Genomic DNA, 17,300 nt, shown 5'->3' on the forward strand with positions numbered 1-17,300 from the left:
AACCAATGGGAAAAGCCAAGGTTCTGAGTGGCAGGTGTCCTCACTGAGAGATGGACACTGCCACTGTAAATGGTGACTGGGAGGATGCCCCAAGATGCCAGGTTCCCTCTGGAGACTTAAAAACTTCAAATGAATGATGGACACAGCTCCTATGCCATCATTGTAGATAATGGGGTGACTGTTAACCACAGTTTCAGTCCTCTAGTGCCTCCGACTCTGCAGGGTGGCAATTTAAAGGAGGTCTACAATCAGGAGTTACAGAGTCATACAGCCCGGTTACAGACCCTTCAGTCCAACCAGTCCATTTCGAACATAATCCCAAACTAAACTAGTCCGACCTGGCTGCACCTGGCCCATATCCCTCCATACCTTTCCTATTCATGTATTTATCTAGGTGTCTTTTAAACTTTGTAACTGAACCCACATCCACCACTTCCTCAGGAAGTTCATTCCACATGCGAACCACCCTCTGTAAAGAATTTGCCCCTTCTGTCATTTTTAAATTTCTCTCCGCTCACCTTAAAAATATGCCTCCTCATCTTGAAGCTCCCCCACCCTCGGGAAGAGACACTTACCATTAACCCTATCTACACCCCTCATGATTTCTGGCTTTCTTGCATGGCAGACAAGTGTAAAATATATATATATATATAAATATATATATATATATAGCACACACAAGTATCTTGGAGAGATACCTTCCCAACTAGAGGATGTGCAGAGCTGAGAAAAAGCATTCTGCAGTGTGACTAACAAGAGAAACATCACACTGGATCAAAGAGCACCTTGACTTGCAACTGAATACAGAAACCTATTTGTTCACATCAAACATCTAACTAACTACTCAAATTATTTGTTTTTAATTAAAATAAAGTAGCTTCAAAGCAGAGCAGCTGAAAGTCTGATATATAGATACAAACTTATAATTTCAAGACCAGCTGTCAGGGGTTACAAATATCTGTAAATATTTTTGGTAGAATGATAGATGGGTTTATGAATGTAAATTGTACACATAGCATATGTGGTGTATGAATAGATTTTTTAGAATTAGAATTAGAATCACTACAGTGTGGAAACAGCCCTTCGGCCCAACAAGTCCACACCAACCCTCCGAAGAGTAACCCATCCAGACGGCATTGGATTAGATTTGAATGTCTACATCATAAGTTTGATCCAATATTTTTAGGCAGATGAAAGGAATTTCTTTTTAGCAGTATTTCCTTGCATTGTTATGTGCTTTAAAAATTAATTGTGGGTTCAGACCATTACAGGGTCCAGACACCCCACTTGCCAGCAACTCATCCATAGGTGCAATGTTGTGTGAGGCAGCCTCCAAATTAGCCAGTTCTGTGATGGCCATCCAATTACAAACAGTAGACTGATTCCTGAGGCTTCAAACCCAACCCAGTGGGCCTGCATCCTGGACAATAGAGGAGAGCAATGATGCAGTAGGATAGTGAGTGCGAGAACGTCACCATCTTGAGGTACGCTCTGAAAATGTGTTAGATTTTTAACATTAAAATGTGAGCACAGTTGCTAATTCACCCTCTGGATTAAAGCGTACCCCCAACTCCCCTCGGTGCTCTGACCCCTGTGCCGCTGATGGATGGGACAAGTAAAGAAACCCTTTGAGCCACCACAGCCAACAGCTGGCAAAGAACCTCCAGTACCACCTGGACTTTGGCCTCACTGAGAATCCAGCTGCCACCAGGATATACTTGAATAGGCTTCCCACTGCTGCCCTGTAGGCTGCCCACTGCTGCCCTTACCGGTTTCAACAATCCAAGACAGAATCAGACAGAGATAGGAACATGCCAGATAAATGAATCATGTGGTTTTTACAACATTTTTTTCAGTTACTTTCTTTGAGCCTACCTCTGTGCATCCAGGAAGATTCCATTCAAGCATGACATTTCAACTTTCTTATTAAAGCTACTTTTTCTGGCTCCCCACTGCACATAGAACAAATGCCTGGACTCACATGTATACACTGGCCTGTTGTGACACAGACATGCACACACACCGGCGTGTTCACACACAGGAATATTGACACATCGGAACATACATTTTATTGTTTTTCAGATGAAAGAACTGATTAAGAATTGTTAATCTTGCTATTCTTCAGGTCAAAAAACAAATTCAAATTGTTCTTTATAGAAATTTGTAAATAACAAACAGGTCATGCCTCACAAACCTTATCGAGTTCTTTGAGGATGTGACTAGAAAAGTTGATGAGGTTCGAGTTGTGGATGTGGTGTATATGGACTTCAGCAAGGCATTTGATAAGGCTCCCCATGGTAGGCTCATTCAGAAGATCAGGAGGAATGGGATACAGGGGAACTTAGCTGTCTGGATACAGAATTGGCTGGCTAACAGAAGGCAGCGAGTGGTAGTAGAAGGAAAATATTCTGCCTGGAAGTCTGTGATGAGTGGTGTTCCACACGGCTCTGTCCTTGGGCCTCTATAGTTTGTAATTTTTATTAATGACTTGGATGAGGGGATTGGAGGATGGGTCAGCAAGTTTGCAGACAACACAAAGGTTGGAGGTGTCATTGACAGTATAGAGGGCTGTTGTAGGCTGCAGTGGAACATTGACAGGATGCAGAGATGGGCTGAGAGGTGGCAGATGGAGTTCAACCTGGATAAATGCGAGGTGATGCATTTTGGAAGGTCAAATTTGAAAGCTGAGTACAGGATTAAGGATAGGATTCTTGGCAGTATGGAGGAATAGAGGGATCTTGGGGTGCAGGTACATAGATCCCTTAAAATGGCCACCCAAGTGGACAGGGTTGTTAATGCTGCCTGAATTGCTGTGCTCTTCCAGCACCACTGATCCAGAATCTGGTTTCCAGCATCTGCAGTCATTGTTTTTACCAGGGTTGTTAAGAAAGCATATGGTGTTTTGGCTTTCATTAACAGGGGGATTGAGTTTAAGAGTCGTGACATCTTGTTGCAGCTCTATAAAACTTTGGTTAGACCGCACTTGGAATACTGTGTCCAGTTCTGGTCGCCCTATTATAGGAAAGATGTGGATGCTTTGGAGAGGGTTCAGAGGAGGTTTACCAGGATGCTGCCTCGACTGGACGGCTTATTTTATGAGGAGAGGTTGACTGAGCTCGGACTTTTTTCATTGGAGAAAAGGAGGAAAAGAGGGGACCTAATTGAGGTATACAAGATAATGAGAGGCATAGATAGAGTCGATATCCAGAGACTATTTCCCAGGGCAGAAATGACGAACATGAGGGGTCATAGTTTTAAGCTTGTTGAAGGAAAGTATAGAGGGGATGTCAGAGGCGGGTTCTTTACACAGAGAGTTGTGAGAGCATGGAATGCATTGCCAGCAGCACTTTTGGAGGCAGGGTCATTGGGGACATTTAAGATGCTCCTGGACATGCATATGGTCACCGAAATTTGAGGGTGCATACATGAGGATCAGTGGTCGGCACAACATTCTGTGCTATTCTGTTCTAGTTCTATGTTCTATGTTCTAACATTGTGTATTTACACACTCAACTTATCGGGAGCATTGTTTGTCGGTGGCCTGTTTGTTGACTGCACAGTACTTTTCAAATTGTTGGTTGGTTTCAAGTAACTTAGAGGAAACATCACTTGCAATTACTTCATGTCTTTCACAACCTCAGCAATTCCTAAAGTGCTTTGTGGCTATTTCGATAGGTTTTTTTAAAACAATGGTACTAACCACTATATTAATGTAGAAAAATGCACCTTTACTTTGTTGACGGGAATGCCTCAAAACAGAAACAAAAAACTGCCAGATTGCAAGATAAATATTAATCAGAACTCCAGGGAAATTCCTTTTCTCTTGTTCAAAATATTGCCATGCCATATCTTATATCACTACAGGAGACATGTTTGATTTATATCAAATACCTAAATATTTGTACCTCTGACAGTGCAGCACTCTCTCAGTGTGGTATAATGTATCAGCATAGATTTTTGTATCCATTGTTTCTATATTAGGACTTGAATCCACTTGCTTCTGATTCAAAAGCAAAAATGCTGACATTAGGTAAATGTTGACATCTTGAAAGAGAGCAGCTTATTTTTCATTTCATCACCCACATGGATCCTGTCTTTTTGTAAGGTATGTGGAACATTATTTGTTCCAGTTCTACTCAGGACCCCACCCACAACTCTTTCTCTAGTACATTGATATCTTTATTGGTGCTTCTTGTTCTGATCCAGAATTGTAAAAATTCATCAGTTCTGAAAAAGAGTCACATCAGACTCTGAAACGTAAACTCTTTAGTCTCTTCATAGATGCTCCCAGACCTGCCGGGTTTCTCCAGTATTTTCTGTATTTGTTTCATTTTTCTTTTTCATCTTGTTTTGTGAAGAGGCAGATCCTGCTCCTACATTTTGGTGTTCAATAAATTGTGGACAATGTGCTCTTTCATGGCCACGCAGTAAAACAGTGTTGACCTATTACATTACTCCCACTCCTCCTACCCCACAGCCTACAATCACATTGAATAGAGCACAGAAAACTGGACCTAAATAGAAAATTCCTTGACAACATTGTTCAGGTACAACATGGATTTTGACACAAACATCAGTCTCAAACATCAAAAAGGTTTGTTACTTAAATTCACAGCATTATCAAAATAAAATTACTCAACATGGCTTGCTATGAAATAAAATGAAAGGTATATTTTTCTAAGCCATCCACAGAATTGGACTAAGTACAGACGTAATATGGTCCCACCTCTTCGCATACCAGGATTAAAATATGTAACATTACTTTATAATTATTTTTCCTTTGTACACTGTGCTTTCGTAGAGCTCAAACCACAAACTCGTTTCAAAATTCTTTGAACATTTAAATCAATGAAATAATCTGTCTTGAATAAAAGTTCCTTTTCCCCCTCCATTCAACCTGATGCTCAAACAGTACGCTTAGCAGTTTTGTAGTTAGCGTAATCAAAGCTGTCTTACCAGACGTTTGGCTTCTTGTGACATTTTGCAGATATAACCCACTCTTGAACAGGTACAGAACTTCCTCTAGCTGAGTCAGTGTCTCATCTATACCCCAGCGTAACTCCCCTACAAAACAAACAATGTTTCAGTTAAATGTTTTCTTTTATCCTTCAATCATTGAGTACAATGTAACTTTCTCTTTCCATTTTAGCTTTCCAAAATTGTGATGCTGCTCTGAACAATTTCCTCTTGTCCTGCTTCTGAGCCCCTGCATTCAAACTGTTGAATTCAATACTCATTGTACTCATTGTAACGATTAGTTAGTTTTTCTATTCTTCCACAGAGCCTTACAAACTATCAAGACACTTAGCCACTACTTTCTTATTTTCACTGCCTTCTATTCTTCTCATTCTAGCATTGTAGACCTCAGATCTTCACCTAGGCTTCTTAATTCAAGAAATCAAACACAAATCTGATGTTCTGGACTATGAAGTGGCACGGGTAGGGGGAGCTAGGGAATGGGTCCACCTCCCGATCTCAATTATGCTATTGTTTGGCAATGCACAGGAGGATACAGGCATCTCCATAGTAGGAAACAGACAACAGTGTATTAGATATTAAAGTTGCAATCCTTCTTAACTGTAAAATGCATTTGAGTATATCTTTGATTTAGATAATAAAGGTACATTAAATTAAGCAGACAATAAGAAGAGAAAAAGGGAAACTAGGTGGTTACAAAAAAAAACACATATGATGTTTCGAGTTTTATATTACTTTCAATGAAATGTATTCATGCATCAGGAATGTCACAAACCATTGGTTACAGCCAGAGACACCGTCAAAAGCCTTTTGTTCCAACAGTTGCATTTGGTTTGCTAATTTACAACTAACACCATGTGGAGTATTTGGCTAAGCTGCAACTCCAGGATGTGCTTCTTATGTTGTGGCATTTGGGAATATTATAAGGTTTAGGGTTGTTGAGATATAAAATACTTTCAATTCAAATATTTTTAAATTTATAACAATAGGGTCCTTAGTTGTGCTTGACAGTAATAATAACCTTTAAAACTTAACAATGTGTTATTAATATCCTTGAGAGTGCCATTGGCACTATAAGCATGATATCCAATAATGTTATCTATTCTTTCTCAATTACATACGCATATTGGTAGAAGTGAGTCCCAGCTGAGTTGACAAATTCCTCTCCCAACCAAGTGCATATAAAAGAGGGGTGCCAAAGATCGAATGACAAAATGGCATTGCCTTCTAATTTCTTCTTCCTCACTCCCACAATGGCATAGTCCACCGTCTTCCAAGTGAAAACTTGAATTTATGAAACATTGGCACCAGGACTTGTTCCAATGGGATGGCTCCACCTGACTTTACTGGGATCAAAGTCCTTGCGAATCGCATAATTTCATTTTGGAATGGCATAGTGGCTCAGTGGTTAGCACTGCTGTCTCACAGCACCAGGGACCGGGTTTGATTCCCGCCTCAGGTGACTGCCTGTATGGAGTTTGCACTGTCTCCCCATGTTAACGTGGGTTTCCTCCGGGTGCTCTGGTTTCCTCCCACAATCCAAAAGATGTGCAGGTCAGGTGAATTGGCCGTGCTAAATTGCCCATAGTGTTAGGTGCATTAGTCAGGGGTAAATATAGGGTAGGGGACTGGGTCTGGGTGGGTTACTCTTCGGAGGGTTGGTGTGGACTTGTTGAGCTGAAGGGCCTATTTCCATATTCTAGGGAATCTAACCTAATCTAACTAGGGCTGTAGATAGGGCTTTAAATAATAGGCAGGAGGATGAGGTTTAGTTGCATGGAAAATAATAGAATCAAAGATGAAGAGAAGGTAGGATTGTTGGTTATGATGGGGTTGATTGTTAACAGAAAATAAGTTGTTGTGGTTGTGTCACCATAGTTTTACCAGATCAGGTAAGGGGGCTGCTGTATCATTAGAGAGAAGCAACAGGTGGTGAGTTAACCTGAGGGCCATCAGACCTCAGAGAAGGGAAAAGGTTGAGAAGGAGAGTCCTTCATGATAACCTCAAACCAGTCAGGGATAATGAACCCACGCTGTTGGCATCATACTGCTCTACAAACCAACAATCCAGCCACCTGAGCTAAACCGATTCCCAACAGAAGCTAAGAGGAAGGTGCAAAGTGTGTGAATGTCATCTTGTATCAACAAACAACAAAAATGCAGGGAAACCTGACAATACAACAAGCTTAAAGGCTTTGTATCTGAAAGCACAAAGCATTCAGAATAGGGGAGATGAACTGATGGCACAAATGGAGGTAAATCTAAGATACAAGAACTTTAAATTAGTTATATGTAGGGAGAGCTCAGGAGAGGTTATTAAAGTTTCCACAACAAGTAAAGGGACAGAGAGCATGGCAAAAGTCAGGAATCTACCTTCAGGTACAGGAAATAAGGGGGCAACTATGAGAAGGGGAGCAGTCAATGCAGGACTGAGAGTGTTGTAATTAAATGCACACAATGTACAAAATAAGGTAATGAGCCTGCTCGCAGATTGAAATTAGCAGGTATGATGTAGTGGACAACACAGAAACATGGCTGCAAGGGGATCCAGGCTGGGAACAAAACGTCCAAAGATATCAAAAGGACAGGCAGATGGGCAAAGGGGCGCAGAGTTACCTTGTTAGAAATAAATGAAATTAAATCGATAGCATGTGATATAGAGTCAGAAGGCATAGAATCAGTGAGGATCAAGTTGAGGAACTGCAAAGGGAAAAAGACCCTGATGGGGGTTATGTAATGCCTCCTAGCAGTAGTCAGGACATAGGGCAGAAAATAAATTAGGAGTTAGAAAAGGCATGTAAGAAAGGCACTATTACAATAATCACAGGGGACTTCAATGTATCCTTGGACTGGGAAAGTCATGTTGTTTGGAGATCTCAAGAAAAGGAATTTGTGGAATGTCTATGAAATGGTTTTTTGGAGCAGTTTGTGATAAATTCTGGATTTGGTGATATGTAATGAGGCAGACTTGATTAGGGAGTTTAAGGTAAAGGAACTCCTAGAGGGCGATGACCATAATATGATAGGGTTCACCCTGCAGTTTGAGAGGGAGAAGGTGGACTGGTATGTAACAGTATTATAATTGAGTAAAGGGAACGACAAAGACATGAGGGAGGAGCTGTCCAGAGTTGATTGAAAGGGGAGCCTAGGAGGTAAGTCAGTGAAGTAGCAACAACAGGAGGTCCTGGGGGAAATTTGAGAGGCACAGAAGAAATTTATCCCAAGGAAGAAGCAACTAGTTTCTAAGTGGGGAAGTGCTTCATAAAACTGAAGCATAAGGGGATTTAGATGTCCTATTTCAGGATTCTCTTACAGTTAACATGCAGGTTCATTTGGCAGTTAGGAAGGCAAATGGTCAGTCCACATTTGGAATTTTATTTATCATTTCAAACCCTGTACCTATGGATGGATGTGCTAACATTGAAGGGGTGTCCAAAGGAGTTTACAAGAATGATCAAGGATAAAGGGCTTGTCATATGAGGAGCAGTTCAGGATTCTGGGTCTGTACTCGGTGGAGTTTAGAACTACAAAGGGGGAATCTTATTGAAACTTACAGAATACTGAGAGGCCTGGATAATGTGAATACGGAGAAGATGTTTCCACTAGTAAAAGAGATTTGCACCCAAGGACACAGCGTCAGAGGGAATGGATGACCCTTTTAACTGAGATGAGGAGGGATTTCTTCAGCCAGAGGATGATAAATCTATGGAACTCGTTGCCACAGAAGTTCAAGTCATTGACTACATTTAATATAGAGATAGACAGGTTCTTGATTAGTAAGGCGATCAAAGGGAGAAGGCAGGAGGCTGGAGTTGAGAAACTTATTAGCCATGATCAAACAGTGGAGCAGACTCAATGGGCTGAATGTCCTAAATCTGCTCTTATCTCTAATGGTCTAATGTAATGACATGAACAGTCTCAAGTGCCAGTGTGTGTGTTGGTGAAAGAAGTGGCTGAATGGCACCTTTTGCTGCAGTATCACACATAGAGGTTCTGGATGTTTGTGACAAGATACATTTATGTTTGAAAGACTGAAACATGTTTGCACCTGTTTTGCAGCAAGCAAGTATTGTTTGAAATACCAAGCTACTGATAAATACCATAAAGGCGATATCTTTATACGATCCATTTACTGAATGGACCATTTCCAAAGAATTGAACTTCATACAGGTAGAAAGTTGCATATTTTGTTCTATAATCAGTGTGGATCTAAAGCCAAAGTTGAGTGAGAATGAATCATTTTAGCCAAGTTTTTCTCGCAAACATATAATTAAAACAGGATATGAACCTTTATAAAGCCTGTAACTTACCTGTTACTTGTTTAAAGGAGAGAATTTAAATTGGTACTTAGGATAGGAATATGGAGTTAAATTTTCCCATTTCCAGTTGTGGGTGAGTGAGTTGTGTGGTGTCCGGTCAGACATGATTCAGGGAGAGTTTCCTCATGTCCTTTTCCACTTTCCATCTCAGCAATATCATTTGGAAACGAGGAGGATGTGCTCACCTCTGGCCAGACTTTCCAGCTTCCACACCTCTGTTGAACTTTTTCTAGCCCAGCTGCACACCACTAAAGACACTGCCAACCAGAAGTGACTTCTCAGGCTTCAATGTGCTCAATCCTCAAAATATCTCACAGGAAAGTCAAGCTACTCCCCACATGCAGGGCAGAGGCACCAAGGTTTTGGTGGATACAATAATGGAAATGAGGTCCTTTTCCCTGCTGACCACCAAAGGTGATCAGCCAGCCCAAAGAGAGTTTGTTGTATGGCTCGCTACAATGTTCTGAGTGAAAAGGAGGCGCAGCAGTGCTGGAAGAAAGCCAATTATTTCCTGTCCGATGCATACTTGCAAATTCCCTTCATTCCCAAACAAAAACCTTTTGATTATTCCATAACCCAAACTTCAAAAAGATTGAGAGTCCAATTCTGTTTTAACCTTTGGTTTCAAAGATAAGGAAACTATATAACACGATGGGAGCAGCTCTTTGTCTGTGTCTGCTGTGAGGACAGTCTTACTTATACCAATTCAATCCAACACAAAAATTGGGATTGATAATGGTGTGCAGGATATAAAAAGGCTTCACGTCAATTTAGACAAGTTGACTGAATAGGCAAATGCCTGGCAGATGTAGTATTTATTGATAAATGTAAAGTTATCCACTTTGGTAGGAGGAAAAACAGAATGGCAATTAAATAGTGATAACTCAGGAAACGATGTACAAAGGAACCTGGATATCCTTGTCCATCGGTCACTAAAAGGAGGCATGCAAGTACAGCAAACAGTTAGGAAGGCATTGCAAGAGAGTTTGAGTCTTACTGCAGCTGTGTAGGGCCTTAGTGAGACCACACATGTAATATGATGCGCTGTTTTAGTCTCTTTATCCAAGAAATTATAAACTTGCCTTAGAGGGAGTGCAGCGAAGATTCATCAGACTTACTTTTGGGAAAGCAGGATTGTTGTAAGAAGAAGGATTTAGTCAGCAGGGTGCGTCCTTACTGGAATTTGGAAGAATGGGATGGGATTTCTTTGAAATACTTCAGGTTCTTATGGTGCTTTGTTTCTGTTACAAATGATTTTCTCATTGACAAAGACAGCTGATCCATAGAAACATCAGCAACTGGAAGTTCCCTGCCAATCAACACATCATCCCGACATGGAACTACACCAACATTTCTTCATTGTCATTGGTTCAAAATCCTGGAACTCTAATACTAACAGCATCTTCAGTGTCCCTCACTCCAAAGACAGCAGTGGTTCAAGAAAGTAACTCACCATCACCGTCTCAAAAGCAATTAGGAATGGTACTGATCAGTACTATAAAGGCTGTATCTAATCCACCTTATCTAATCTTCATATCTAATGCAAAATATAGAACTTTGATCTGGCCAATAATGCCCATATTCCATGAATGAATAAAAATAAAATAAAGAAATTGCCTAGTGCCTCAAATGTAAAATGCATGGCATTGTGTTTAATTCTGGAGTCTACTCTATCCTGACAATTCTCCCGGTTCTCTGCTTAAAACTCTATCTCAGTCTCTTGAGTCCTCCCTTCCCTTCTCACCTGGATAACAGAAGGATATATCATTCCGAGAGAATGGAAGAACGTTTTATAGAATGACTCTCGTCACTGAACTTTTAGTATTTGACTCAACAATAGATGGCAGTTGAACCAGTGAGTTCACCCTGACCTCAATACCCACCCAACCCCTATTGTCCCACACCTCCACCCCCATCTGATTGAGAAATGGATTTGTAATGTTAAGCTGTACTATTCATTGCGATTGGACCTCCTACCCATAGAGACAAACCCACATACTGACTTATTAATGAACTATTCATGATACAGCAAATAATGATGCCGGTCAATTTAGACAAGGTGACAGAATGGGCAGACAAATCCATTTCATTTGGTGTAAATTGGAAAAAGGCCAAAACAAGTGGGACTGCTAGAGCAGAAATTGTTAACTGTAGTGGCCTTAGCCAGCAGTAACCTTTGATTTATGGTAGCCTGATTATGTTCTTGGCAGCCATGCATGCAGTAGACTGGGTCTCACACAATGGAACTGCACCTCCATCACCTTTGTCCTGGCACCTCTCGTCCTTTAAAACCCTCCTTGTAATGTACGTATTTGCCCAAATATTTTGGTCACCTTTCCTAATTTCTTCATTGACTTAATGCATATTTTTCTCTTAGTCCTCTGTGAAACACCTTGTTTTTTTCTCTTTAAAGTGACAGCAGATAAATAAATGTATGTTATCAGCAATGTCGTTTGCTGTTGCTAAATTGCGCAAGCTAAATCAGGAGATCAAATTAGATAAAATACAAAGGAGCAGCTGGAAAGCAATCAAAACAACATTCGTGGCTGTAAGTGGCTTGTTCTGTGCATAAAAACATATTCAATAAATAAAGGGTTTATGTGATCATAAAATATATCAATCATAAAGCTTTAATAATAAACGTGACAGTGTTATCAAGATTATAAAGCCAATTTGTGTTTTTATTACTCTAGTTACTTATACCTTCTATCCTAATCTACTGTAATTACAGAATTCTGATACTCCACTTATCCAAAACATTTCTAAATCTACATTATGTAAACTGAAACCTTCAAACAGAATAAAGCCAGAGTAATAAATATTACAATTTCATACCTGTGGCATTCACTACGGTATCCAGCAGTGACCGCAGACTTGATGGGGCACTGTGTGGCAAGAGGTAGGTAAAGAAAAACCTGCAATGCGAGCAGATATTGAGCTATGTTAGACTCCTTAATCAGTAAGAAATTTTTCATTTCTCTTCCCTGCCCATTTCTGAGCTTGCCATATATGGAATCTCTAGTCTGAATGCCAATCAGTCAATTTTCATCTAGGTATCTGGCAATTAACACTCTACTATGAATCAGCACGTATTGCCAATAATTCTTTCACCCTATGAACAGATTATCAATTTTGGGTTGAAAAGGTAGGATTTGTGCTTAGTTGCAGACATGAGATTGGAATCAATGGATGTGAAATTCAACCTTTGCAGAGTTGCTCAAATAAGGGAATTATGTTGGTGGAAAAGGAAATTGTGTAATGTGTAGAACAAATGAGCAATCCACAATGGCCCATTTAGTGCCCCTACTAAGATTTACTTCCATTATTTTACAGATCAGTTCCATAAATCATATTCAGAAATTACCTTGTTAATGTATTAGAAATAAGTGGAGTTAAGAGCAAGCTTAGGTGAAACGGCAAAAGGACAATAACAGATCGGCAGGCTGTCATGCAAATTGCCCAATCTTAATTTCCATTAAAGTCACTTGGCTGGGGTGTAAAACAAGCTGCTTTTTCACATTATCACTATGTGACAAGTGCAACCGCCTTCTCACTAGGTTTCCTCTTATTTTTGAGTTTTATGAAATTAAAAAGTTACTAAAGTTGAGAGTATAATTTCTCTGAAGCAAACAAAAATAACTCAGCAGGTAGGGCAGCATTGCTGAACAACAAACAGAGTTAATGCTTTGAATGCAGTGAATCTTTTTCAGAACTGTCCTGCCAGACCTGCTGAATTTCTCCAGCAATTTCTGGTTTTATTTGCTTCAGGTCTCCATCATCTGCAGTTTTTTTTGTTTTGTTTTAGTATCAATACCCTGTTATGTTTCATAAGATCATGTAATGGTAAAAACATGGATGTAGATGTTTAGCCTCCCTGCCTGGTGCAAAGTATCTTTGTGAAATCAATGGAAATAACATCAAATCTAAAGCAACCTGTCAGTCCACCTAATTAATTTTAAGGGTAGTCCACCTGAGATTTCTTTTGGGCTCAGAAAACACTTGCTCCTCTTGGCCCAAATTAAAGTTTCCCCAAAGCTAATTCATCAGCCAGCTCCTGGTTAAACAGCTCATCTCCTGAAAGAACAGTGCAAATGTGCACACTCATCCTGACTCTAATTGAATCAAAGCACCATAACCAGAGTAAAATACTGACTCCACCACTGGAAATTCCTGATGAAGGGTCGTGCCTGAAATGTTGATTCTCCTGCTCCTCAGATGCTGCCTGACCTGCTGTGCTTTTCTAGCACCACACTCTCGAATCTGACCTCCAACATCTGCAGTCCTCATTTTCTCCTAAAATACTGACTTGCATACTTAAATAGCATTCCATTAGTTTAATGTGGTTGAGTGCTTGCTCACTTTCAGTCTAAAACTAGTATCCGTTAAAGGCATTGTTCTAATCCCAATTGTCCTCTGCTCGTTTTTCAGGTGAAAATAAGCAGATGTTTGGCAATTGAAAATGGGACCCATTATGATATGGGGGTGGCACAGTGGCACAGTGGTTAGCACTGCTGCCTCACAGCGCCTGAGACCCGGGTTCAATTCCCATCTCAGGCGACTGACTGTGTGGAGTTTGCACGTTCTCCCCGTGTCTGCGTGGGTTTCCTCCGGGTGCTCCGGTTTCCTCCCACAGTCCAAAGATGTGCAGGTCAGGTGAATTGGCCATGCTAAATTGCCCGTAGTGTTAGGTTAGGGGTATGGGTGGGTTGCGCTTCGGCGGGTCAGTGTGGACTTGTTGGGCCGAAGGGCCTATTTCCACACTGTAATGTAATCTAATCTAATCTAATATGACACATTACGTAGAGCGAATAGTCAAATTGTCAACACCATAGAACCAATGATTAGTCTTTAAATTAGGCTCTAGAACATTACATTTGCTTTGGACTAAACATGTTTTATCACCATGCAATGATTTCCACATTAGAATTACAAAGGAAAAAAAAACGTTACTTTCATGATCTCAAAGCATCTCAAATTGCTTATTAACCAATTAAATACTTCAGAATTTCTATAACATAGGAAACACTGCAACAGACTTAGAGAAAGTAAGTTCCCACAAACTGGGGTGAAGTAAACACATTATTGGCTTTCGGTGTAGGTTAAGGGAAAGATGTTGGACAAGACACTGGGAGAACACCCCCGCTCTTCCTTGAATCACACTGTTACATCAATATGCAAGGGCAGACAGACCTTCCCTTTCAACATCTGCGCAACTCCACCATTGGAGATTATGTGCTCAAGTCTCTGATACTGTTTCCTGTTTATGAAAGAAGCTAGGTATATCAGCAAACCACTTACAGCCATTTATTGCAGTGTGATAGTATCTTCAGTTCATTACTAGGTAATTGGTGTTGAATTTATTTTTAATCCCTACGTAATATTCAAGAATGATGCCCTGGGAGATGTCGCTTTTAATCAATATTATTCTCAACTCCAGACACAATTCCACCCTCAGACTCACTTTCTACCATTTCCACAGCCGCTTTGTGGTAATTCAAGGAAATAAGAACATTTGGCAGCAGTTTCTTTAATGGTTTCTAGTTACAGAATGTGCATGCCCATGTTCTACTTACCACGTGAATTCAACAATCTTACGTGCAGTGAAATTCAATATATTGATCCCATAACATCTTGAAGGGCCAGGTTTCTGTCCTCCAGTATCTGTAACATCTTGTAACATTCTCATAGCAATGCTCGTCTTAGTGGCTAAGTGATGCTTTGTGTAGCTTGTATATTTCTGAAAGGAACTGAATGGGGCAAACTATATCTATCTGTAAAGATTAGAATAAATTGGTCATTTAACACTTTTTCTGTTATTGTCAAGATTATGACTGAACTGTATAAAAACATTGGGATGATTGCAAACTCTCTCACTATTCATTGTTTTTTTTCTCTTGTCATAATAAACACTAAGCCCATATCAGACTGCATCATGTTTGGACATATTATCCCTTCTGAGAACCACAGAATGAAGTCAATTACACATGTTCTTTACAAAGTGGAATGTAGTTTCAAAGCAATTTTGCATAGTGATGAAACTGACAAACAGGCGGTTTCAGACAATAGCAGAAGTTGCAATCTGAGCTCTGCTGACACGTTCAGCAGTGAAAGAAGCAATTACCTATATGCATTGTAGAGATTCCGCTTTTCGTTCATGTTTTGGCATCTGCCCTCCAAGGAGCATATTAAAGTGAAATTTCGGGCTGGAAATTCCATAAAACAGTCACTGTTGCTTGAGCAGGGTGTGTCACTGATACTGGCATCATCCAAATCTGTCACTTTTAGTTCACCATCAACAATAACAAATTGTCGAGGACGAAAGTCCAACAAAGTCACTGAGCCAAGAGGTGAATGGGCCAAATAGTGTAGTAAACGTATCAAACTCAAACATATCTGCAATGAAAACAGCGCAAGGTACAATTAGCTTCAGTTTTAAAAAGATCCAAAAGACAGAGCTCTGCAAAATATACTCTCACATACTGTCCATTTAACAATAATATATAAGGAGAAAGTTCAACGGAAATGAATTATATATGAAAAACAAACTGGCCAACATGATTGATTTTCTTAGACTTTCCATGCCTTCACACCTACATGTTCAGTTTTGGTTTCTCTCTGTTGTTACAATCAATGTCTCTTGCTGCAATCCATTTCTTTCAATGCCACTGCACAATAACACACAGTCCAGAAAATGGCATTTCCTAGGAACTAGTCTGTATCTCATGCAAGTAGTTTACTCTTTAAATAGGAATGTCAATAAGTTATTCTGCTACATACAGCTGAGTCAATTTCTGTCCTCACTTGCAATGTATTTAGCTACATTAGGCAGTGATCAAAAACCCTGGAATCTGAACTGATGGTCTGGCTAAGACTGGTTACTTTAGCACAGACTGCAAATTGGACCTGAGACATATTGCTCAGTTCAGAAGACAATTTCAAGCTGTGTTTTCATATCACACTTTTATATCATTTAGCATCTTTAAACACAAAGTGTAGTATGGCAGTACAACAGAGGAAAGTTCACTATATTTACACTACACAAAAGAACAGACACATTTAATGAATCTGAGAAGTGGTGTAATTTCAAGAGTCTGAGGTCTTTGATTTATTTGACAGCTTGCAATTCAAGTTAATTTGTACTTTTTGGGAAGTAAAATAATATGCTATGGAAGGAATAGCAAGAAGACAAACCACTGTAGGGCTAGTCTTCTAGTAAGAGACCTAGTAAGAGATAGCTCTTTAATGTTCTTAGTAACACCAATAAATGAATGGAGAACTCAAAGTAATCTGTACTTGATTACATCAAAACATTGGCTCATTTAATGAAACAACTAACATTTGCTTTTGGTTTCATATAAGGGAGCTTTTTTTGGGTCGCCAAAACAAAACGCTATCTCCCCCAAGCTGGGACTTCCTGCACTTGTGAATAGTGCCTTCCAGAAGAGATCTGAAGACTACCATTGACGGTAGCAATGTCTGTCCACTGGATGGGCTTGCCACCCTGACTGAGAAGATAGGAGGCTTACCTTGGGGAGAAAATCAAAGAGAAAATAAAGAATTATTTTCTAACAGTAAGAAAACAAATGAAATTTATCTTTGTCTTTTTTCCTCATGCCCTGAAAATTGCAAAATCTCAGTTGAGAAAGGTACATATTAGGCAGAGTGAAAGAACTAAAGTTAATGGATATTATTCATGGCAAATACAAAACGGATCTCTCTTTCCAAGTTGCTTGTTGTGTTTGAGACTTGTCCCTTTCTGGGTAATTTTATGTAGCATTCAAAGACCTGAGCCTCTGTTAACATAGAAAATTCGGGAGTATGTTGGCACTAAGAGAGGTAGGAAAGTAGGTCATGAAGAGGACATTAGAAGACTACAAAGAGATAAGTCAGTGAGCAAAGCTCAGGCATATGGAATATAATGTCAGAAAATGCGAAATTGTTCATTTTGGCTGTAAGAATGAGAAGGAAGCAATTAACAAAATGGTGAGAGATTGCAGTGCTCTG

General features: G+C 39.9%; 1 protein-coding gene across 2 annotated transcripts in view; it reads right to left on the reverse strand.

The window, feature by feature from the left end:
- pkdcca (protein kinase domain containing, cytoplasmic a) overlaps positions 1-17,300 on the reverse strand; it is a 57,021-nt gene that overhangs the window by 27,499 nt on the left and 12,222 nt on the right. The window contains exons 3-5 of one of the 2 annotated variants that reach the window (XM_043695708.2): positions 15,418-15,689; positions 12,132-12,211; positions 4,957-5,064 (exon numbers count right to left, since the gene is read on the reverse strand). In XM_043695708.2, the coding sequence (XP_043551643.1) occupies positions 4,957-5,064; positions 12,132-12,211; positions 15,418-15,689 (460 nt within the window). The remainder of the gene's footprint in view (positions 1-4,956; positions 5,065-12,131; positions 12,212-15,417; positions 15,690-17,300) is intronic. The other variant, XM_043695709.2, reaches the window with a different exon arrangement.

The sequence above is a fragment of the Chiloscyllium plagiosum genome, unplaced genomic scaffold, assembly GCF_037043375.1.
Source record: "Chiloscyllium plagiosum isolate Xiang-an unplaced genomic scaffold, Cpla_swu_hap1 HiC_scaffold_10, whole genome shotgun sequence".
Lineage (NCBI taxonomy): Eukaryota > Metazoa > Chordata > Chondrichthyes > Orectolobiformes > Hemiscylliidae > Chiloscyllium > Chiloscyllium plagiosum.